The sequence below is a fragment of the Triturus cristatus genome, chromosome 4_1 (genome assembly GCF_964204655.1).
Source record: "Triturus cristatus chromosome 4_1, aTriCri1.1, whole genome shotgun sequence".
NCBI lineage: Eukaryota > Metazoa > Chordata > Amphibia > Caudata > Salamandridae > Triturus > Triturus cristatus.
Window position 1 is genome coordinate 1,224,485,594 of NC_140585.1, and position 23,533 is coordinate 1,224,509,126.

The 23,533-nt window shown below is 45.7% G+C and overlaps 1 protein-coding gene across 1 annotated transcript in view; it reads right to left on the reverse strand.

The window, feature by feature from the left end:
* Positions 1 to 23,533, reverse strand: part of LOC146856451 (zinc finger E-box-binding homeobox 2-like) — a 510,780-nt gene that overhangs the window by 113,216 nt on the left and 374,031 nt on the right. The window contains exons 3-4 of the mRNA XM_085654619.1: positions 6,889 to 7,023; positions 3,459 to 3,697 (exon numbers count right to left, since the gene is read on the reverse strand). Coding sequence (XP_085510745.1) covers positions 3,459 to 3,697; positions 6,889 to 7,023 — 374 coding nt within the window. The remainder of the gene's footprint in view (positions 1 to 3,458; positions 3,698 to 6,888; positions 7,024 to 23,533) is intronic.

Sequence of the window (23,533 nt, forward strand, 5' to 3'; positions counted from 1 at the left end):
TACAGCAAACAGAATCAAGTATGGACGACTGGTGGCCCCAAGTGAAGTGTAGGCATGGACCGACAAAAGGGAAGCACGGATTAGGAACAAAAAAGACAAACTGATATGCTAGAGTGTAGCCAGTTATTTCGTCTTTTAGAAATGAAACCAAATAATGAAAAGCTCCAACCTTCCCATCAAAATTAAACTTTTGATTTTGTATATTTTTGGTTTGTCATACAAATAGATTATTTTGTAATTTGAGTAACTGCTGGTGTATACTTGTTTCTATATTTTCCAGTATCATTCTGAGGTTTACATCATAGAGATTGCTTAAGCGGGGTCCCTGTCTTCCAGAAGCGATTCAGTCAGCGGGTTCCCAAAGTCAAACCTTTAGGAACTGCTGCTCTAGGACAAACGCTTAAGGATTTGGATTGAATTAAGAGTTTTTAAATGTGGTCCTGGTTATATCTTTATGGGGCAAGGCTTGACTGCTTCCTTGAAATGTGTATTAGGTATTCCAGTAATGAATGGAGCAACTTTGTCAGCCGTACAGTCTGTCAACCATTCTCATACATGATGAATTCTTGAGGAAATCGGTTTTGCATATATTAAAATATCTGGGTGCTAATTTATTTACCGCGTGAATCCTTTGTTTGCAGGTGTTTTGTATGCGCTGCTCAATATGTGTGAACTATCAATAGAGTGCAGATTCCCGCCCGGCAAAGATGGTAAGCAGTTCCATCCTCTCTTCTGTGTGGCAGGCAATTCTTGGAAGTTGACTATGTTTTTATTACATATATTACATTTGATGAAGTTGGTAATTGTTGCATTTAACTAAATTGTGAAAGTATGGGATTAATTTTCATGTAGGCCTTTCTAAAAAAAAGATTATGCAAACACCCCTTTTTTCAGAAACATGTTAAAGTAATAATGTGGTGTTTACTTTTTCTTTTCATTAAAATAAATGGAAAACATATTAAAATGATTCACTTTTTTGTTAGAAGGCAGCCTAAAAATCTCTCATTATTTCATCTTTTCCTCACAAAAACATGTATATGGTTCTTTTTTTCTTACACTTTTCAACAATTTCTAACTTTATGACATTTGGGAAGTTTCTTGCATATTTTTACAAGGCGTGTTAAATGTAACTCTTGCAACTCTCGAAGCCTGAATTGTGCTGCTCTCCCCAACTTGTGGATGACGTGCTTGTTGTAATGCTGACACCAGCGTGGAGAGGTCATTTACCAACACCTAAGAGAAAGTTACACTGTGGTGGAATTAGAAATGCCACGCAGGTATAACCCACCAGATTAATCAAGCACAGTTGTTGGAGAGATTTAGAGGGTAAATAGGCATGGATAGGAAATATGAATGTACAAGTAGAAAGGAAGAGAATGTTGTAAAGGAAGAGTACAGGGACTCCTCTTCTTTTGCATAGACAGATTTCAAATGAACACAAGGAGTAAGTGGGCACAACAGACAAATAGATGTCAAAACAAAACGTATGGGCATGTGAGACTTCAGATATAAATTCCCTAAATCATGAAAATATATATATATATATATTCATACACACACACATATATATACACACACAGACACGCATATATACACACACACACACATATATATATATATATATATATATACACGTGCACACACACATTATATATTAGCCTTTATTACTTAATTTTTAAGGAAGTTTAAAATGTAAAGTTATTCTGTGAATCTTCATTTGTGTTTGTTCATTGTGTGGCAACACATTTATGGATGCATTCCGGTGTAAGACAGTCCTGACTGTCTTTCCGTGTATTATTTATTTATATTTATAAGAATTTATAGAACATCTTTAATTCAGCCCAGATACTGAGTTTTTACCCAATTCTCTTTGGGTTGCTTTAATTAATCACATACTATTAAAATCTGTTGAGGTACTAATTAAGAGTTCCAGACCATCATGCACACCTGAGCCAAATAATGTTCCAATTACTGTTGTGAAACAGGACCCAATAGGTTGAGCTACAATCCTGATATGCTGTACTCTAACATCTTGAATGATGAAGTCAACAGTCCCTCATGGAAGGGATCGACTTGCAGGCAGTTAATAAACGACTAGTGCCCAGCAACCCCAAGTAAGTAACCAGTGGATTCCAGTGGAAACTGTCCGTCAAATGATTACCCCAAAAAATTGAAAAATGGTCTTATAGAAAGCACTTTATTAACTTAGCCAGACAGTATTCCAGAAGCACTGTTTCATGCCAGATAATTTCATGACACTAACACTACTAGCTGTGAAGGCCAAAAAATGGCAAACATGAGAGTCTTCTGACCTGTTTTATAGACTAGTTCGGCATTTGATTAGGAAAATGGAGCCCAACCGTGGCCTATATGTAAACTTTTGGGAATTGATGAAAATAACCGTATTTTATCATTGAACTCGATAAACAGACCTGGATAAAAGTAATACTGTCTAGCAACTTGCGAATTTTACCAAAAATCGCAACAGAAACAGACATAAAATGGTGCGCTTTAACCCTTTTACTTTTTGATCTACATACAGTGGATTACCAATCAATCTTAGACACAGGTGACAGTTGCCACCAAAGCAGAGTGATATATATACAAGTAATCTGATTTACATGGGTGGTCTGGCTTTATAAGACATTTCCCCACATGAAGACACAGTTGTTGCTGCAAACAGTGAGTGTAACAATAAAAACGCTCTCGAAATCTTGTTTAAAAATCCAGAAGAGCAACTGTGAAATTCTTTCAGTATGCGAGTGATTTTCGCAACATGTGTGTGCGGGAATGAAGACTTCCTTCCTTTCTGTGCTAAAAGGTAATTTGTGGGCCGCAGCACACTCACTAAGACCTTATCATTATCGTACTGACCTTTTAGAGCACTAACCAGTTTGGAAACCTCCCAATTTCTCTGTACTAAATATGATAACTTGTAAGTCTCATAAGGCCACGGGGGCCTAGTCTATGTGCTATGGAAAATACAGTGACAAAGCAAAGCAACAGCGGGATGGGTCGGAACTGATAGGGAGAAATATTTGTCCATTTCCAATATTTGATTTGAGTTTGTTTAAGCTGAGCCGCTAAATTACAGAAGTTCAGCAACAGGCTGCATTCTGCACTAATAAAGTTGTTAGGACAGGATGGTCGAGCCTATGCCAATCCGATTTTTGGGATAACCAAGATGCATTGTAAGTACAATTAATCAAGTAGGTATCCTTATCATATGGCAGGGATGGGGCCATCCTTGAACCAACAATGGAAAGGTTTAGAGCAGGACCTAAGGGAATCTAGGAGGTTTACAGACAGGCCAGTGACTCTGAAAGGCCTGTAAGACTGGGACAGGCCCAGATGTGCGGCTTAGCATTTCACTGAAATCTTTTGATTTACCTTCAGTACATCTGCCCATACACCCCCCCCCCCCCCCCGAAAAAAGAAGACCCTGCGCTGCAGCTCACCTGAATATGCTCAGAGGAGGAGTTGCTGTTGGCCAACTGAGCAGAGTGGAGTGCCATGTGCAGCTCCAGCTGGACCCCAAACTGGACCGTGTGACCACAGAGTGGGCAGGTGAAGTTTCCCTCTGGCTTGTGATGGTCTCTGATGTGGTCACTCAGGGAGATGCTGCTTCTGCACTCTTGCTTGCAGTGTGGGCATTGAAGTAGCTGAGAAAAGGCTTTCAGAGCTTCAAACGTCCTGTCTAGAAGAAAGCAGACCACATTTGCCATTTGAAGCTGCAAACCCAACCAACCTACCTGAACTGCGTGCAGAAACTGCTAGAGCATCCCTGTGCGTCTAGAATGATGATGCCTGCAAAAAAAATTCCCCAGCAGTTTCCCACATGTCATGCAAGCTGGGAGCAAGCAGGCATGGTTACTTTCTTATTTATACTTTGTTTTGATGATAGTTATGGGTAGGCCGGTGAGACTCACTGTTTGTTTATAAGTAATGTGAAAAAGCGGTATTAAAAGTGTTTGCTACTGCAAAACCCGCTCGGGATTCTTAGGATGTGCCTTGAAATAAGTCATTGCACCATAAAATTAATTTTCTTGCGTCATTGAGTTCTGTAATGAGTCACCAATATTACCATCCAAACAAGCTGGGTCACAGCAGGCAAAACTACTTTCTGAAATGTTTTTGAAGAAGGCGCTCACACTTGTTGGTGTTTTATAATAATAGGTTATTTATTATGTATAATTAGCTCACAAACCTTGTGTATCATAATGATGGAATTTATTATAGTAATCTTAGCAGCCATAATATAAAATAAGATGAACATTAGAAACACCCAAAGCATTTAACATCGCACATCCATACTAGCTGTAATACTTGTCTTACACCCCATCTAACGCATATATCTATATATTCATCCTCACGATTATTTTATCAGCTGAATGATTAGTATTTTTCCTTACTACTTCATGCTAAGCCATGTACAATCCCTGCATACTTTAGGAAGCTTTCGGGCCTGAATTCGGATGACAGTACTCCTTAATTTCCCCAAGAAACCAATGTTCGTGTCTGTCGAGATTCTTAGGTCTCGTTATATTTTTCTCCCCAATAATTCTTCATGAAGAGGGGAAGTGAAGCTGTTATGCAGTCTCTCGTATCTGTATCACTGAACAAACAATGCCTCGGTTAGAGACATGTCCAAAAGGCAAAAAAAAAATTATCAAAATATGCTTTCTTCCACAGCTGCTATGTGTCGGGCCATAGGGCCTCGTAATGTTGCTCACTACATGTAGCACTGTGGGCAACAGAATGGAAGTTTCCTCTACGCTGCATTTCGGTTTTCTTTGTTAGCTTGACTAATGTGGCGAACTCACACACTTTGATAGCTATAATTGCTGTTCAAAGAATTTGTTTTCTAGGCCGTTAACCTTTCATTTATGCACCTTAAAGACTTAGGGCCTTATTTATATCTTGGTGGAGAGGGTATTCCGTCACAACAGCAACAGAGTTCCCTTCCCGCCAATATAGTTGCCCATCCACCAAATGTAATTGTTGGCAGACCTTAAGTTTGGCCTTGGCAGAGACTACTCCTCCTCTGTGGCCAAACTTCCCTGATGCACTGGGCTGTTGGAGAAATGGCTACATATCCGCCTGCCCAATTTAGATGGGTGGACATGAAGTCATTTTTACTGTTTCCTAAAGCCAGGTAAAACCTGGCCGTAAGGAACAGTAAAACCACTAAAATGCCCCCCCCCCTCCAATGGGAGAAGACTCCCATGGCAAGACCATTTTATTTTTTTCTTCGCAAAAAAAAAATTCTGTTTCGGAATTTTCTTTTCGCAAAGAAAAAACAATTAATCTGTGCTACAAGACTGCGTACTGCTGATGCAGACCCATAGCACAGAGTAATATTTACTGCCAGGAACCGCTTTCATGGCGGTTCCTGGCAGTGCTTTTATAAATGACCACCTGCTTGGCAGTTATTCATAAATTGGGCGGTCGGCCTCTCCACCATGTGGACGGAGTAAGTTACTCCATGCCCATGGTGGAACGGCGGGCTGTCCGCCCATACTTAAATCAGGTCCATAGTGCTTCATGTTTGCTGCTCAATTAGTCCTGATTTGTGTGTAACTTCCATGTGTCATCAGAGGGGACGGGAGGACATGTGCATTGTCACTGATTTTTGAGCAACACATATTTCTAAAAAGATCTGAATTTGGACATCAGGTAAAAAATCCGAGTCCAGCCGGATGCGTATGGTGAACCTAGAGCTGGCGTTTGTCATGTTCACGTTGGACTTGTTTGATTTTAATAGCCATCACTAATATTTGAACTCCTGTCATAAATCTAGGTATGATCACGGACATATGGTAAATATCAGCCATTGATCTCAAAGGAGATATCTTTTTTCTGATCGTAGATGTGGTATTTTCAAAACTGCTCACCAAAGGCTCTGTCAAAACCTCCCTGTCCCCTTGCTCAGCACTCAATGTTTGGAAAGCAATAGCAACTAGTTCATTGATAAAAGACTGCAATTAGCACTTTTTTTAATAGATACAATCGAAAGGCACTATACTTCCAGCCTCAAGGCCATTGCTCTATTGATTGGGCCAACAATTCATTGATAACTTTTGCACTAGCTGTGCTGCGGGCGAGTTTAATTCTGCAAAGCTTGTGTGGTTACGGTAGGATGGTATGTTACAGTTTTGACTGGTGTTTCTATGCCCAGCGGGTTCTTTTGCTGCACATTATTTTCTTGCTTGAGATCTGCTTGTGGTAGATTTGGAGAGTGCAAACTTGTGCAAATGATGCAAGAGCTCTGTGGTAAGTGCACACTTTGCAAGTGTGCTCGGTGTACCAGGTTTTAATTCTTGTGTCTCCGACGAGGACATGCGCTGGCAGAGACGTTTCAAAGCATGGGCAGAGTGGGCAGTTGCCCAGGCCCCCACTTGCAAAGTGGCCCTCACGGAAAGCGAACATTCTCTGTTTCACCTCCGTCTTTTTCTGGATCTCAACCTCGCTCCCGCTCTTTGCCTTCCTCTACTTCTGATTCTGTTTCTTTTTACTCAGTGGTATGTCAAGGATTTTTGTTTCAACTATTTATGCGTAACCCTAACCCCTTTCTTCGAAAGTATAACATGTAATTCAGTATTATTTGGAGTCATGCAGGTTTGTTTTTCAAAAAATGGGTAGTAAAATGCAATGATATTCTGAACATGGACCCAAATATAACTTGCCCAGAGTCCCAATACTCCTCAAAATGACAGGGTGCACTAGTTTTATTTTCGCTCCTTGAGTCTTTAATTTGCCTCGGAACACACAAGGCCCAATTACGGGCATGAGGTTCACGTCTTTATATCTGAGAATATTTCTTGGAGATGAAAGAGTTTGGAAGTCTTATAGCTAGAGCAGTGCGGATGACTGCTCTTTACCTCTTACCTGCCTCTTGGCATTCAGGGCTCTCACGCCGCACATCCTCTTCCGGTGCTCGTGGGTGGATAATGGCTGTGCTGATGCACCTGCTAGAGTCCCCGCTGCTGCCTCTAGACAAGCCCTCCTCCTCCTCTGCCACCGCTGAAAGAAATCAATTCAACATGTTTAGTGACCATTATTTAGGGCGAGAAGAGAGTGCCCTGAGGCCAGTCTTCTCTGTGGACAGTGTCTAAGGTCAGGGTGCTGAGTTAACTAATCTTAGTGCTCAGTTGCTAGGTGAGCTAGCAATTAGGCAGGATGCCTAGGGTGATAGAGTATAAGTGTTTAGCGCGCTCCTTAGGGTGATAGAGTATAAGTGTTTAGCGCGCTCCCTAGGGGGATCAGAGTATAGGTGTTTAGCGCGCTCCTTAGGGTGATAGAGTATAAGTGTTTAGCGCGCTCCTTAGGGTGAAAGAGTATAAGTGTTTAGCGCGCTCCCTAGGGAGATCAGAGTATAAGTGTTTAGCGCGCTCCTTAGGGCGATAGAGTAAAAGTGTTTAGCGCGCTCCCTAGGGGGATCAGAGTATAAGTGTTTAGCACGCTCCTTAGGGGGATCAGAGTATAAGTGTTTAGCACGCTCCCTAGGGGGATCAGAGTATAGGTGTTTAGCGCTCTCCTTAGGGTGAAAGAGTATAAGTGTTTAGCGCGCTCCTTAGGGTGATAGAGTATAAGTGTTTAGCGCGCTCCTTAGGGTGATAGAGTATAAGTGTTTAGCGCGCTCCCTAGGGGGATCAGAGTATAGGTGTTTAGCGCGCTCCTTAGGGTGATAGAGTATAAGTGTTTAGCACGCTCCTTAGGGGGATCAGAGTATAAGTGTCTAGCACGCTCCCTAGGGGGATCAGAGTATAGGTGTTTTGCGCTCTCCTTAGGGTGAAAGAGTATAAGTGTTTAGCGCGCTCCTTAGGGTGATAGAGTATAAGTGTTTAGCGCGCTCCTTAGGGTGATAGAGTATAAGTGTTTAGCGCGCTCCCTAGGGGGATCAGAGTATAGGTGTTTAGCGCGCTCCTTAGGGTGATAGAGTATAAGTGTTTAGCACGCTCCTTAGGGGGATCAGAGTATAAGTGTTTAGCACGCTCCCTAGGGGGATCAGAGTATAGGTGTTTAGCGCTCTCCTTAGGGTGAAAGAGTATAAGTGTTTAGCGCGCTCCTTAGGGTGATAGAGTATAAGTGTTTAGCACGCTCCTTAGGGGGATCAGAGTAAAAGTGTTTAGCACGCTCCCTAGGGGGATCAGAGTATAGGTGTTTAGCGCTCTCCTTAGGGTGAAAGAGTATAAGTGTTTAGCGCGCTCCTTAGGGTGATAGAGTATAGGTGTTTAGCGCGCTCCCTAGGGGGATCAGAGTATAGGTGTTTAGCGCGCTCCTTAGGGTGAAAGAGTATAGGTGTTTAGCGCGCTCCTTAGGGTGAAAGTGTATAAGTGTTTAGCGCACTCCTTAGGGTGATAGAGTATAAGTGTTTAGCGCGCTCCCTAGAGGGATCAGAGTATAGGTGTTTAGCACGCTCCTTAGGGGGATCAGAGTATAAGTGTTTAGCGCGCTCCCTAGGGGGATCAGAGTATAGGTGTTTAGCGCGCTCCTTAGGGTGATAGAGTATAGGTGTTTAGCACGCTCCTTAGGGGGATCAGAGTATAAGTGTTTAGCGCGCTCCCTAGGGGGATCAGAGTATAGGTGTTTAGCGCGCTCCTTAGGGTGATAGAGTATAAGTGTTTAGCGCGCTCCTTAGGGTGATAGAGTATAAGTGTTTAGCGCGCTCCCTAGGGGGATCAGAGTATAGGTGTTTAGTGCGCTCCTTAGGGTGAAAGAGTATAAGTGTTTAGCGCGCTCCTTAGGGTGATAGAGTATAAGTGTTTAGCGCGCTCCCTAGGGGGATCAGAGTATGGGTGTTTAACGAGCTCCCTAGGGTAGTAGAGTATAGGTGTTTATCGCACTGCTCCTACGGTGATAGAGGGTAGTTGTTTAGCGTGCTGCCTCTAGGGTGATAGAGTGTAGTTGTTTAGCGTGCAGCCTGTAGTCTAGGGTGATAGAGCATAGGTGTTTTACTGAGCTGCCCTATGGTGACAGAGTATAGGTCAATGAGGTTGCTGCCCCCTTGAAAGAATAAAAAAAGTTCCGGCCCTGCTTTGCAGACAGTCGCTGCCTACAGCAACTCCAGATCTATAGTCCTGTTGACAATCTCCTACTCCCATCCGTCTCTGACAAATGATATTACATAGTGATGATTTTTGTTTTTCATCCCCCAGAGTCTGACCATTTTTCCTTGGTACTGGCATGGTTTATTTTGCCTTCGTTAAGATGAGGTGAGAGGGGCAAGGAACTTAAACAGTGGCAATTAAAAGAGGTATTGTCTTAAGATTCCCACAACTGCCAGATGCCTGTATCAAGGGAAGGCTCTGAGACAGGGGCGGCCTCTCCTCAGGAGCGAGCGCAACAGGCAAACACAAATAAATAAAATGGCAAGTCACTGCCATTCTATTTATTTGCCACCGCACCATTTTGCGCTGTGTATAGCATGAGGGTGGGGTTGAATCTTGCAAATGCAGGATGACAGCACTGGTCTACAGTGCTCATATCAGATTGGCCGGCCATCTTGCGACGGCCAGCCCGACATGCGCACTTTAAACCCAGCAATCCAAAGACTGTGAAACAGCTTGGGAGTTGCTGGCACAGGCCCCGAGCCTCAAAATGAGGGCTGGGGGAGCCTCCTCCAACCAATCCTGGAACTGCTTTCACAGCATGAGAACAGCTTCAGGATTGGTTGGAACTGCGTTCCACAAGCAGGAAGGCCGCACCGGTTGTGTTCCCGCTCCCGCATTTATGGTGAGTCGAGCACCTATATGCCCCACAATTTTTTTATTGAAGCTAGCTGCCACTGCTCTGAGGGCACATGAGGTGAGCATGTTGACTTAAGGTTGCCATTTAGCCCCGAATTTTGGATGTCTTTTGCTAATATTACGAGTATCAGATATTACAACGAAATACTTTACATTGTATGCACCACATTGCATTGTAATGTACCCAGCCGCGGCCCGTGGAGGGAGTTCCGTGGAGCGGAATGGCGGGGCGGGGGGGGTTCTAAAAACCGGAATATGGAAAATTGCAGGTAAGTAAACAATAAAAGAAATAAAACGAATTTCGTAGCGCCCGCTGCATCGCATTTTGCCACTCTGTGCCCACACTCCAATGTACAACAATCTTTTCCACTATACAAGATTTTTCTTTACGACACAGCACTCCACTCTATTGTACGAGACCCCACTCCAGTTTATAACAGTTTACTACCTACGCTACACCAGTACACTCCATTCCATGCCACTATGCCCTATGGCACACCAATACACTCTTTTGTACTTTACTCCACATGTACTTTACTCCACAGTACGGTACACCACTCGACTCAACTCTACTCCACAGTACGAGATTTTACCTCACTCTGCGCTACTATTCAACTATCCACTCTATGCAGATGCTTCACACACTAGTGTACTCTATGCAGCTCCACTCAACAACACTTCTGCAACCCTCTAATACACTGTATGCCACTCTCTGACACTTCAGTCCTATCTATACCACTTGAATCCACTGTACAACACTGTACTATACTGTATGCCACTGTACGAGACTCTACTCTCTACTCTACAATACTCTAGTATACTATGCAACAATGTACACAACTCTATGTATGCCACTGCACCCCACTTTAGTCCACTTTACTCTGACACAGTACTCCACTCTACTCTACTGCTCCGCTGTACGCCACTCCACTCCCCTCCACTCTAAACTACTCGATGCCACACTACTCTATAACACTTTATGCCAATCCACAGTACCAGATACTATAACACTGTACATCACTCCACTCTACAAAAATCAACTAGACTGTATGCTACTCTACTGTAGTCTACATCAATTTCCAATATTGTATGACACCCCACTACACTCTACTGTACAACACGGCCTCCAATTAATGCCACTTTATTAATCTGTATGCTATGCCACTGCACTCTACTGCACTCCACACCACTATAGTCTATAACACGCCACTCCACTTTATTACATTTTACTCCACTCTACAATACCCTACTCCAGTGTACTCTATGCCACTATACTTTATCTCACTCTACCCCACTCTACTATACTCCTTTCTATGCCACTCCACTGTCAGACACTCAACTCCACTCTGCAACACTGTGCTCCACTCTGTGCCCATCCGCTCTACAGCACTGTATTACACTGTATGACACTCAACGACATGCCACCCAACTTCTCTCTATGATATGCCAGTCCACTATATGACACAGCACTCCACTCTATGACACTCTACGACACTCTCCTCCATTGTACTCTATGACACTCCACTTGACAATACTCCACTCTATAATACTCTATGACACCCTACTCTACTCTTTGACACGCCATTCCACTGTACACCTTGCTACTCCAGTCTACGATACTTGACTCCACTATATGAGACACCATGCATGTCACTACACTATTTAACACTATACAATACACTACTACACTCTACTCTACTTAATTCCAATCTACAATACTCCAATCTATGACAATAGACTTCACAACACTCTCCTCCACTGTACTGTATGATACTCCACTGCACATAACAACTCTCGGCTTGTGACACTGGACTCTATGATTTGGAACTCAATTATTATTATTTTTTTAAAACATAGAAATTGAATGAAAAAAAAACTTAATTTCCCTATACAAACCAAGTTTAAACTACACAAACTTTAAAAATTCTAAAGGTATAGTTATAATTTTCATTTACAATTTATCACCACCTTCAAATTATTATAAAAAGCGGACCACATTACACACTCTTTTTAGCTTGCTAATTAGTCAGCACTACTATAACTCGCCACTCTATCATGCAATGTGTTCTCACAAATAATGATACTACACTGTGCAACACAACACTGTATGAGACTCTCCACCACTCTACTCACGACACTACACTCGACAACTCTTAACTATATAACACTCTACTGGACTGAACTCCACTCTATGTCACTACAATATACTAATCTCTATGTTACTCGATGACACTCCACTCCACCCCACTCCATTTCATGACACTCCGTTGACAACACTCCACTGTACAACACTCAGCTCTACTGCTTGATATGCCACTACACTGTACAACATGCCGCTCCAACTCTACGATACTCCACAATACAACACATCACGCCACTCCACTGTCTAACACTTTACTCCACTGTGCGCTATGTCACTTCACTCCACTGTACTCGACTGCACTCTATTCCTCTCTACAATACTCCAGTCTACGACTCTCAGCTTCACTGTACTGTACTACACTAAAGCCTTGTAGTGGGCTATATAGGCCATTAAAGGCCACCTCCAGCGTTGAAGGCCAGATCTGAAGGCGGGGGTCTTTAACAAGGGAGTGGGACTTCCATACTGGTATAGCCCAACTACGGAGGGCTATGAGGCTATTAGAACATTCCATCACTAGAGGGCTGAATGTTCTAGCAAATAAAACAAAGGATTCACGGAGCCGCTCCGTGAGACCTTTGTTCACAGCAACAGCTGTGAAGGACAACATTGGAATATTGGAGCTCTGGGCTTCTAACAGTCATTAGAAGCCCAGAGCACTCCATTGTTTTCAATGGAGCTCTCAAAATTCCAATGTTCTAATACACTTTCCAACACTCCAATCAGTGACATTCCACACTGCGATTTGAAACACAATTTTATTAATAAATAAATACCATTAACATACAATGAAAAAACAAAGGTTAAGGATAATTTATAGTTAGAAATTTGTTGCGTATTCTTTCTATGCAAACCCTAGTTAAAATACAGAAACATTAAAAATTGTAAAGTTATAATTATAACTTCAATTTAGAATTTACGTACCACCTTCAAATTATTATAAGTCGCACACCTCCGAGCACAGTCTTGTCACCTCACTTACCACACTACATTAACTGTAACTCATGCCATTCCCATGCACTGTTTAGACCCTTGCTTGCTTCACACTTATAGCATGTGAAATCATACCATTCATAACAACACTTCTAACTTCTCAAATTACATTATTTGTAACAACACAGTGCATGGTAGAGTGGCTTGTTATAGTTAGTGTTGTCTGGTTAGTGAGCTGTAAAGAGTTTGTAGCGAGGTCCACTACTTATAATAATTTGAAGGTGGTGGATAAATGGTAAATGAATTTTTAATTATACCTTTATAATTGTTTACGTTTGTGTAGTTTAAACTTGGTTTGTATAGGGAAAATACCTTTTCCTACCTATAACTAAGCTTTAACATTTGTTTTTTTCATACTCATACACACACACAGACACACACATGACACACATACACACATACACACACTCACACACACACACATATATTCGTGAACAAGGCTGTGTTATTCAGCCGAAACGTGTGGACGTTTAATTTCATGGTGCTAAATAAAATTCTTTGTGGATGAAGAACAAGAGTGCCTACCTTTGCTCAACATCTACGAGAACAAGTTTCCGGCGAGTTTCCCTCTGGCATCCTGAATGCCAGTGGTGCTGTGGAGTACAGTGCTTTGCCGCACGCTGTTAAACTCGAAGGTGAGCAATTCCTGGAACAATAAAGGAGCCCACAGCTCTCCGGTGCAGTTAATTAAAGTTTATTGTGCACTACAGTAGAGGCACTAAACGCCAATGCTTTTTGGTGCTAACTCACAGCACCGGAACGCATTGGCGTTTTGTGCCTCTGCTGTAGCGCACATTAAACTTGAATTAACTGAACCAGAGTGCTGTGCGCTCCTTTATTGTTTCAGGAATTGCCTACCTTCATGTGTGTGTGTGTATATATATATATATATATATATATATATATATATATATATATATATATATATATATATATATATATTACTTTTAGGGGAACCCCCCTTTTTCATTTTTTCAAAATAAACTTTTTAGTCTTACTTCCTTTTACCTCTTCCTGCCTCTGAACCCTAAAAAGCCCTTACCACCATTTAACTGTACTCATCCAATCCATATAACCTTAACACCTCTTGCCCTCTTTACCTCTAGCCAACACCTAACACTAAAAATCCCTTGCCTCTCTTTAACTCTACCCACCGCGGAACCTAAAAACGTACCTTATTACTAATACTTACCTTCTTCTGCTTACATGCTTTGTAAAGACATGCGTTGTTAAGACACTCATTGTAAAGGCTCATGCTTTGTAAAAGCTTTTTTTTGTAAAGGTAGGACTTTGTAAAAAATGTGTTGTAAAGGTGACATGCCATTATTACACTACTAGTATGAGACAACCTAAAATATTGCATGAAGAATTACATTTTTTTGGGTGTATTTTCACAGACTATGGGGCAGATTTATGAGCCCCTTGCGCCACTTTTGCGTCACTTTTAACATGGGAAAAGTGACGCAAAAGTGGCGCAAGGGGCTCATAAATCTGCGCCTATGTTCCTAGCAGCCAACTAGGCTTATGTCATGTGTGAAAACTTCAGTAGGCCAGGGGTTTTAGCCGACAGCATTATGGGGCTTTTGATTTTTGAGTCAAAACTTACAATGATAGATTCAAAGCTATATTTATTAGAAAGCAATCTGATTTGGGAGAAAAGTCAGGACTAGCACGCGACATGTAGCCACTCGGCAACAGTGAGTGATCTTAACTATCTTAAAAGAGAAAACAAACATGCTATTGGTAAACATATTTTACTCTAGCTAGAAAATTATTTAAATCCGTAATCTACATGGGGCAGATTGGATAACTAAATGGTAGCATTTGCTAAGTAGTGTTGAGGTGTTGCAATTGGACAGCTTTGCAACCTCTATGATTTAAAGAAACTGCTTCTACTCTATGGGGCATATTATCAAGGACTGGCGATAACTATCGCAAACCTAGGTTAGCGGTATTTTTTTTTATCTCTGTCTGTCGCCCTTTTAATTCGCCTTGTTAGCGACGTATTATCAACACGTCGCTAACAGGCAATTGCTTCCATGAAAACTGCCGCTAACCGCTGCACGATGGCGATAGGTAAACCGCTGATAGCGGGCAGAATCCAGCGATAAGCTTTTAGCGATAATAAAACGCACCCTAACCCGCAAGTGTGGACTTAGAAAAAATAGCTTATCAGTCCACCTACCATAGAAAAGATGTACAAAAAAAAAGTAAAATGCAGATTTGAGCACCTAGGGCCAAGTGCAGCGCTAACAACAACCCCCTCAAGCCCCCCAACATCCAGGATTAGCAGGATGAGAGCCTGGATGCCCCGCTGGACTTGTGTCTTGTGCCTAGATGACTCGCTGGACCTGCGTCTGGGGCCTGGATGACTCGCTGGACCTGCGTCTGGTGCCTGGATGCCTGCTGGAGTTGCGCCTGGAGCCTGGATGCCTGCTGGACCTGCGCCTGGAGCCTGAATGCCTCTCTGGACTTGCGTCTAGTGCCTGGATGCCTCGCTGGACTTGCGTCTGGTGCCTGGATGCCTCGCTGGACCTGCGTCTGGTGCCTGGATGCCTGCTGGACTTGCGCCTGGAGCTTGAATGCCTGCTGGACTGGAGCCTGGATGCCTCGCTGGACTCGCGTCTTGAGCCTGGATGCCTCGCTGGACCTGCGTCTGGTGCCTGGATGCCTGCTGGACTTGCGCCTAGAGCCTGGATGCCTTGCTGGACTTGCACTTGGAGCCTGGATGCCTGCTGGGCTTGCGCCTCGAGCCTGGATGCCTCCCTGGACTTGCGTCTGGTGCCTGGATGCCTTGCTGGACTTGCGTCTGGTGCCTGGATGCTTCGCTGGACCTGCGTCTGGTGCCTGGATGCCTGCTGGACTTGCTCCTAGAGCCTGGATGCCTTGCTGGACTTGCGCTTGGAGCCTGGATGCCTGCTGGGCTTGCGCCTCGAGCCTGGATGCCTCCCATGACTTACGTCTGGTGCCTGGATGCCTTGCTGGACTTGCGTCTGGTGCCTGGATGCTTCGCTGGACCTGCGTCTGGTGCCTGGATGCCTGCTGGACTTGATCCTGGAGCCTGGATGCCTGCTGGACTTGCGTCTGGTGCCTGGATGCCTGCTGGACCTACCTCTGGTGCCTGGAGTGGGAAGTGGAGTAGCTGTGGAGTCGATGACCCGTGGCGGGAGACACTGATGTGCGACGATCGCCCGTACCTGGTGGTGAAGTCTGGCAGGTCGCATGGAGACACGTTGCTGACCTGTGTGAGAAGTCTGCCTTGCACACCTTGGAGTAGTCAATGGTACAGGCGCTGCTGCGCACCAATGTAGTGAGGTCTGCATCGCATACTACAATCCACCACTACACCAGTGTGCACGGAGTGGATTACCAACTGTGGGTGCCGTCTCCCTGCATCATAGGGCGGATGATGTTGGGATGGCTGGATGCTGTGGAGGGTGAGGCCCCTGTGCTACGCCCAACTTGTGTTGTCTGAGTGCTGCAACTACACACCTAAGGGAGCCCTGCTGCATCAACTGCATCGGGAGGTCCACCAGCGGACTACACGGTGACTGCTGTACCCAGCCCAGTGAAATCAGGCTCATGCTGGCTAAGTCACAGATTTGGAGGGAGTGCAGTGGATTGCGCCACGGGGTCAATGTCCAGGCAAGGAGAAGGTGGGACGCGTAGCGCAGGAGGGCCGGGGGTGAGTCGCTCATGCTTATCACACGTAGATGGCGCGCCCCCAGTGTCGTCTTGACCGCTATGGTGGAACAGCGTTGCCCCACCACCTCAAGCAGTGCAGAAGAGGAACAATCTTCACATGATCATAACTCAATCAATCAATCACTCAGGGGAATTGTAAGCGCGCTACTCACCTGTGAGTGTCTCAAGGCACTGAGGGGAGGGGGGCGCAGATCTGCTGTTAGCCGGAGAACCAGGTCTTGAGGGTCTTCCTGAAGGTGTTCAGGGAGGGGGCACCTCTGATGTCTGCCGGTAGTATGTTCCAGGTCCTGGATGCAGTGTGGGAGAGGGATCTTTGGGCTGCTCTGGCTCTGTGGATGCGCGGGGTTTTGGACAGTGCGAGGTTGGAAGATCTGATGTCTCATTTGAGTACGTGGAAGTTGATTCTGTCATTGAGGTATTTGGTTACATTGTTGTGTAGGCATTTGTAGGTGTAAGTGATGATTTGGAATGTGACTCTTTACTCCACGGGGAGCAAGTGGAGTCTACGTCGGTGTTGGCTGATGTGTTTGTGCCGGGGGATGCCGAAGACGAGTCTGGCAGCGGTGTACTGCAATGTCTGGAGTTTGCGGAGTATGGATTTGTAAATGCCGGCGTAGAGTGCGTTTCCATAGTCCAGTCTGCTGGTGATGAGTGCATGGGCGACTGTCTTCCTTGACCCTGGGGGGATCCCTTTGAAGGTCTTGTGGAGGACGCAGAGGGTGTTGAAGCAGCTGAAGGTGATGGCGTAGACCTGTTGTTTCATGGCGAGGGATGGGTCGAGTACGATGCTGAGGTTTCTGGCGTGGTCTGAGGGGTTAGGTGGGTTTCCGAGGGCGGAGGCCAACCTGTGTTGTCCCATGCTGAATGTGTGGTCCCAAGGATGAGGATTACTGTCTTCTCGGTGTTGAGCTTCAGGCAGCTGTTGCTCATCCAGACTGCGACACCCGGCATTCCTTTCTGGGAGTTGAGTCTGGCAGTGGTGGGGTCTTTGGTGAGGGAGAGGATGAGCTGGGTGTCATCAGCGTAGGATACAATGTTAAGGCCATGTTGTCGAATGATGGCGTCGAGGGGGCCATGTAGATGTTGAAGAGGGTCGTGCTCAGATATGATCCCTCTGGGACTCTGCAGGTGATTTACGTGGGATCTCAGAGAAAGGGTGGTAGTCTGATCCTTTGGCTTCTTACTGTGATGAATGATCGGATCCAGTCTGGGGCTGTTCCTTGTATGCAGACGTCGTGTAGTCTGGCAACTGGTGTGCGTTAGGAGACCGTGTCGAAGGCCGGTGAAAGGTCAAGTAGGATGAGGGCTGCCGAGTAGCCTTGGTCCAGGAGGGTGAGTATGTCGTCTGTGGTGGCGAGTAGGGCGGGCTCGTTGCTGTGGTTGCTTGGCAATCCGGATTGGGACGGGTCGAGGATGGTGTTGTCATCAATGAATCGTGTCAGTTCCCTGTTGACTGTTTACTCAGAAACTTTGCCCACGAAGGGGAGGAGCGAGATGGACCAGTAGTTCTTAAGGTCGGTGGGGTCAGCTGTGGTATTATTGAGCATGGGCCAGACTTCTGCACGCTTCCAGTCGTCTATGTAGGTGCCGATTTTGAAGGTGGTGTTGATGGTGCGTTGTAGATTATGTGTCATGGGGGACGCGGCTCTGTGGTAGATGTGAGGAGGGCATGGGTTGGTGGGGGCCCACGAGTGGATGCCTTTCATGGTCGAGGTGGTGTCTTCGGCGGTGACTGGCATCTAGGTGGAGATGGTGGACTGGCTGGTGTGTCCGACGGCCGGGCGGGGGGCCTGTAGACCAGGGTTCCTCAGAGTGTGGAGTTTTGGCTGGTCTGGATCTGGAAGTGCAGGTGTTCGGCGGAGGGGAAAGTTTAGCTGGAGGTGGTGAGGCGGAGGGTGCTCTTGTGGGCAATGGTGAGGCCCACTGCTGGGTGGTCCTTCCTCTGGATCTTGTATCCGTCCGGGATGGCGGTGTTGATGTCGGGGAGGAGGAGGCCTTGGTCCAGGTCTCAGTGAAGAAGACGATGTCGGGCGAGAGGGAGTCGAGTACCTCCCAGATTTCCATGGCATGTTTGTGCACGGAGTGCACGTTGAGGAGGATGCATCTTAGGGTGTCACTTGTGCTAGCGTCAGCTGTGTTTGAGTCCGGGGTGGTGGTTAAGCTCTGGCGGCAGTGGAGGCCGGAGAGCTGGCCGTGGGTCGTGTTTGGCAAGGCCTGTTGGCAGTCTCTGTCTTTTCCAGGGTTGAGTGCGTGGAGTGTGGCTGTGCTGGAGCAGTGGGTGGCCCAGGATCCAGGGTTCCTGGCGCTGGTCGAGTCGGGGACGGGCGCAGACGGGCTTGACTTAGGCGAGCCTTCTCTGTACCAGCGGCATGCGTCCACTGCACGATCGTGCAGCATCCGCCATTAATTAGCGGAGGGTGGACGACCGATCACCTGGGAGGCGGCAATGAGCGAGGACAGGGGTGCGGGCCCGCGGGGGCAGCAACGGCAAAAGTGCGGGCTCAGAGAAGCCAAAAAAAAAATTACAAAATGGAAAAAACAATGGATAACTAACTGATGTAATCATGTTATGTATCCTTAGGGAGTGGGTGGTGGGCAAGACTGCTCCAAACATGGAGCAGGGCATGGGCGGATGGGCATACACACCCAAGTTCGCAATGACTGTTTGGTCGGCCCACTCAGGCCGCCCAAAGCAGTCATGCGCTCTTCCCTGTTCACAATGCAGGCTGCATTACAGCCTGTATGGATAACATGCCCACCCCTCTGTCACCTGGCTGCATGACTTGTCCCATTGCCAATTGCCAATACTCAAACCCCAATTGCATCGCAGCATTGTGATTGACTCAGGGGAGGGAGCCTGGCTGCCTACTTCATTTTAATGGAAGCAGACGTAGAAGAGCAAGAGCTACGAAGACAAAAGAGACGGATTAGAGGTAAGACTTCCCTCAATAAATTTATGACAACACCCGCTCACACACACATCCCTCCGTTCATGCACCATCCAGTGTTCTTTAGGCTTTTACCACCTCACAGCTGTCCAACCTCACCCTGCACTTCTCAATGTTGGACGGTGTGCGCCCATGCATAGTGGGCGTACCACTCGTGTGCCAAAGGCACATACGTGGTTGCGACGCATGCCATGACATTGCATTCCATTCCAATACTAGGCACATTGCAACAGTAGAGTAGGTTTTGCATGGCGGACACATGAAGATCACTGTTCCCACTTCAGTGAGTGCAAACCAAAACTAACCGTAGCACAACAAACCCAAACGTGTACCCTGGAATTCCATTTTAGAACCCCCAAAAGACACCCAAAAATCACATTTGAGACAAATGCACGATCCAAAAGTTTATTTTTCTACCCCAAAACACCCCCCAAATTTTTCATATTTTACCCCCAAAAACACAATTTTTTCATATTTTACCCCATAAACACCCCCAAATTATCCCATTACTGACCCGAGAATGCGTTGTATTCAAATGCGATGTTAAGGCACCTGCGTTGTTGTTGTTGCGTTAACGATGTACTGCCTGCGTTGTAATGGTCGTCTCCTGTGCAAAGGGCAACCCATGGGCTATGCCGTTTACGTCCGTCTGCCCCTGGCCCGCGCTCAGCACCAAGGTGCATTCCTCTTGGACACTCCACTGCTACGGTGCCTGCATCCTCCTCGCCATCAACCCTGTATGCCACCTCGCCTGCCAGAACCAACCTCTGGTCCGTAAAGGAAATCGCCTTCGCCATCACTGACGGCTGCAGTTTCACCCGCAAGGGGCACCCCGGACATCAAGGGGGAGGCATTTCCGTCACCTACAGGGCACACTCCGACTGACCACGCAATCTAATGTGCCAAGGGTGACCATGGACCACATCAAGTCCTAGATCCGGACCAGGCCCAAGAACATCCTCTTCGGCACCCTCATGTGCAGGCCCCCCATTCTCCAATCCCATTGTAGACCTCATTGCACACCAGGGCCTCCCTTCCACCGACGACATACAACTCTGTGAACTCATGTTCCACCTGGACTACCCCAGTGACCAAAGCGCCACCCCCTCCTATCACCGACGTCAGACGCAAGCAGCAAGTCACCTCAGCAGGCCACATTGCAGGACACACGGTCAAGCACGCCACCTCAGCCAGCGGGTACTTCAACTACAGCCACAACAACGGACTCTCCTGGCAGTACCATCATTGAATGAATCACGTCTTCACCTTGGCCACCGGACGCCAGTGCCATCATCACGCCCCCTCGCAGCTGGATCAAGGCCACCGCAGAGCGTCTCAACAACTCCCTCCGCACCAACACTCCACCAATGCTTCCAAACGATGATACCGATGGATCTCCAATGACGCCGACATTCAGGCACCCCTCATGAACGGCACTGCGTCAGTACCTTGCGCCTGCCTGACGGCAGGCATGAGGGTGAGGCAGTGCCACAGGGATAGGCTGGCCCCATGCATTGCTGGAGTTGCGTCATGGTTGTGACACGACTGCAGCAATGCGTGACTTTAGCTCAGGCGGATACGTCAGGATTCCTGACATTTCTGTCATTACTTGCGTCATGGAGCGCTGTCCAGTGATTACAGCGCATCCATGTTGTCGCAAGAAGGGCGTAGTGAGAAGTGTTGCAACGCTGTCTTGTCGTAGCGCAGCACCTCTTTTTATGACTGGGGTACAGGTATGCGCATTATCTTATTGATTGTACGCATTCCTGCACTGTAGTTTTGTCGCAGGGTAGCGCTGCAACATTACTTGCAGTGTTGTCCTGCACCAAAAGCTGCATTGATGAGGCACCATGTTTTTTAGACCAGATTTTTTCTGGTCTTAGCTTCCTGCAGCTAACAGGCCTTAGCAAGAGTATTTTTATCGCTTCACGGGTCCGGGCCATCCTTGATAATAGGGCGAAATGGTGTTAGCGTGTGTTTTTGTGAAATCTTGACAGGGAACGCCTACCTTGCATGTCATTAGAGATAAATATCGCTGGCATACAAGGCGATGGAAATTCCGGCCGCTATCACCTGAAAGCTGTCACTAACGCCTGTTTGCGACAGCTTGCTAATTGGGTGATAAAAATATCGCCACTTTAGCAGCAAAAAAGTGACGCTAAAGCGGCGATGAACCCTTGATAATATGCCCCTATGTATATAGTTTTTGCTTTTTACAGTGGATTTCTGTTTGCATCTGTTTTTATTCCATTTAAATTAACATGCTGCAGTTTAAAGATGTATCTATCTAGTGGTTTCTCAGTGATATATGAAGTGCTTATTTAGAGCCAATGGTTTCCGGTGGAGCCCACGGGCACTCATTTTTTGGGACCGGCACTTATTTTTTCTAACTAGATATTGACTAAGAGCAAGAGAGAGAAATACAAGCAAAGGGTAAAGAAGGAGGAAAAGAAAGAAGGAAAAATCGGCAGAAAGGGCTCAAGCAGGGACCTGCAAGAATGAGCTAAAGGGGCAGTGAGTGTCTGCTGGTGGATTAAAGAGGCCTAAAGGGAATTCAAGACTATATAGCCTTAGTATCGGCGTGTCAGCATTTAATAACACATGACATAAGCTTCTTAACAGAGCTTTGTGTACTGACACTCATTCGTTTACAAATTAAGCACTGGGTATATGACTGCTGGTGACAGCATTTATGGTGAAGTCACAAAGGTCAAAGTTTTTGCCGTATATATCAGCAACACGTACCCCCAAGGGACATTTGGAAATTGCCTCCCCTGCTCAGGATAACAGTAAATAATGCATGGAAATACTGGAATTAATCTTAAAAGATGGTAATTACTCTGAGTAATACTCAATCAGTTTTGCTCCCATTGCCATTACTGGCAGGAATCAACCATATGCAAGTCAGCCTTGGCCGTATTCCAAACGGAGGAATCCATCATGAACCTCTAAAGTGCAACAAAAGCAACCCCCAAACTCGTGACAGCTTTATTGGGCCCTATTAGAGAGCTGCATCTTGAATCCCAATACCACATCAAGTTATGGGCCTCACGTCTGAGAGCTCTCGTGAACTAAGGTGACTCACAAACAAGAAGAATGGAAATGCTTGTATTAATTTACCCACTGGGAATTACTCCAGCCAGCACCCCTCTAATCTGTTTTGGCCATTGCGCAGTTACCAACAGAGACCAGCCATGCACGAATCAGTTTTAATGCTGGCCTCAAAAAAGTAATCCATCCTGAACGTGGGTTGCGTAGCTCCCTGCACCATGCAGGCTCAAGCAGCATTTTAGCAGTAAAGCACAATTAGGCAGACAGACGTCTTTTGTGTTTTTTCTAAGCACACAGACGTGTGACTGGACAAACTCTATGTCAGCAGTCCTGAGAGGAAGATGCGTCTAGAAGCCCCTTGCTCAGTGCAAGTGTATGTATACATCACGACACCACATGCAAGCGTATTCTTCCTTGATGTTTGGCAAGTATCACATAGGTTGTGAGTGAGGCCCACCTATAGGGAGTGATACTTTTTTAGTGGCTGTTCATGAGGAGGGAATAACAGTACCAAGATGGAAAAGATCATTGTGGTGGAAATGTGATCTAGTTTCAAACACAATGGTCCCTAAACAGAAGATTAAACAAACAATGAATATAGACTCAATCAGTACTATATTTGAAGCTGTGCAGCCGGATAGATACTTTAATATTCAATTTGTTTCCAAAAAATGAACAAAAGACATTTGAAGTGGGACACAAGCCTGCATCCAACTCAGCAAAATAGGATGAACAACGTGTAACAGAAAAGGCTCAGGCAGAGTAAGTTGTTTGTATGTAGCACATACTGATGTTACAAACAAAATATAGTGGGACACCATTACACGAGCGATATTTAGTTGAGAAGTGTATATGGTGTGCATTAAGTCGACGGCGTTTCGATCCTTACAAAACATATTAGGATTATCATCAGGACATTCACATTAGCATGCCTGGGTACATTTGAC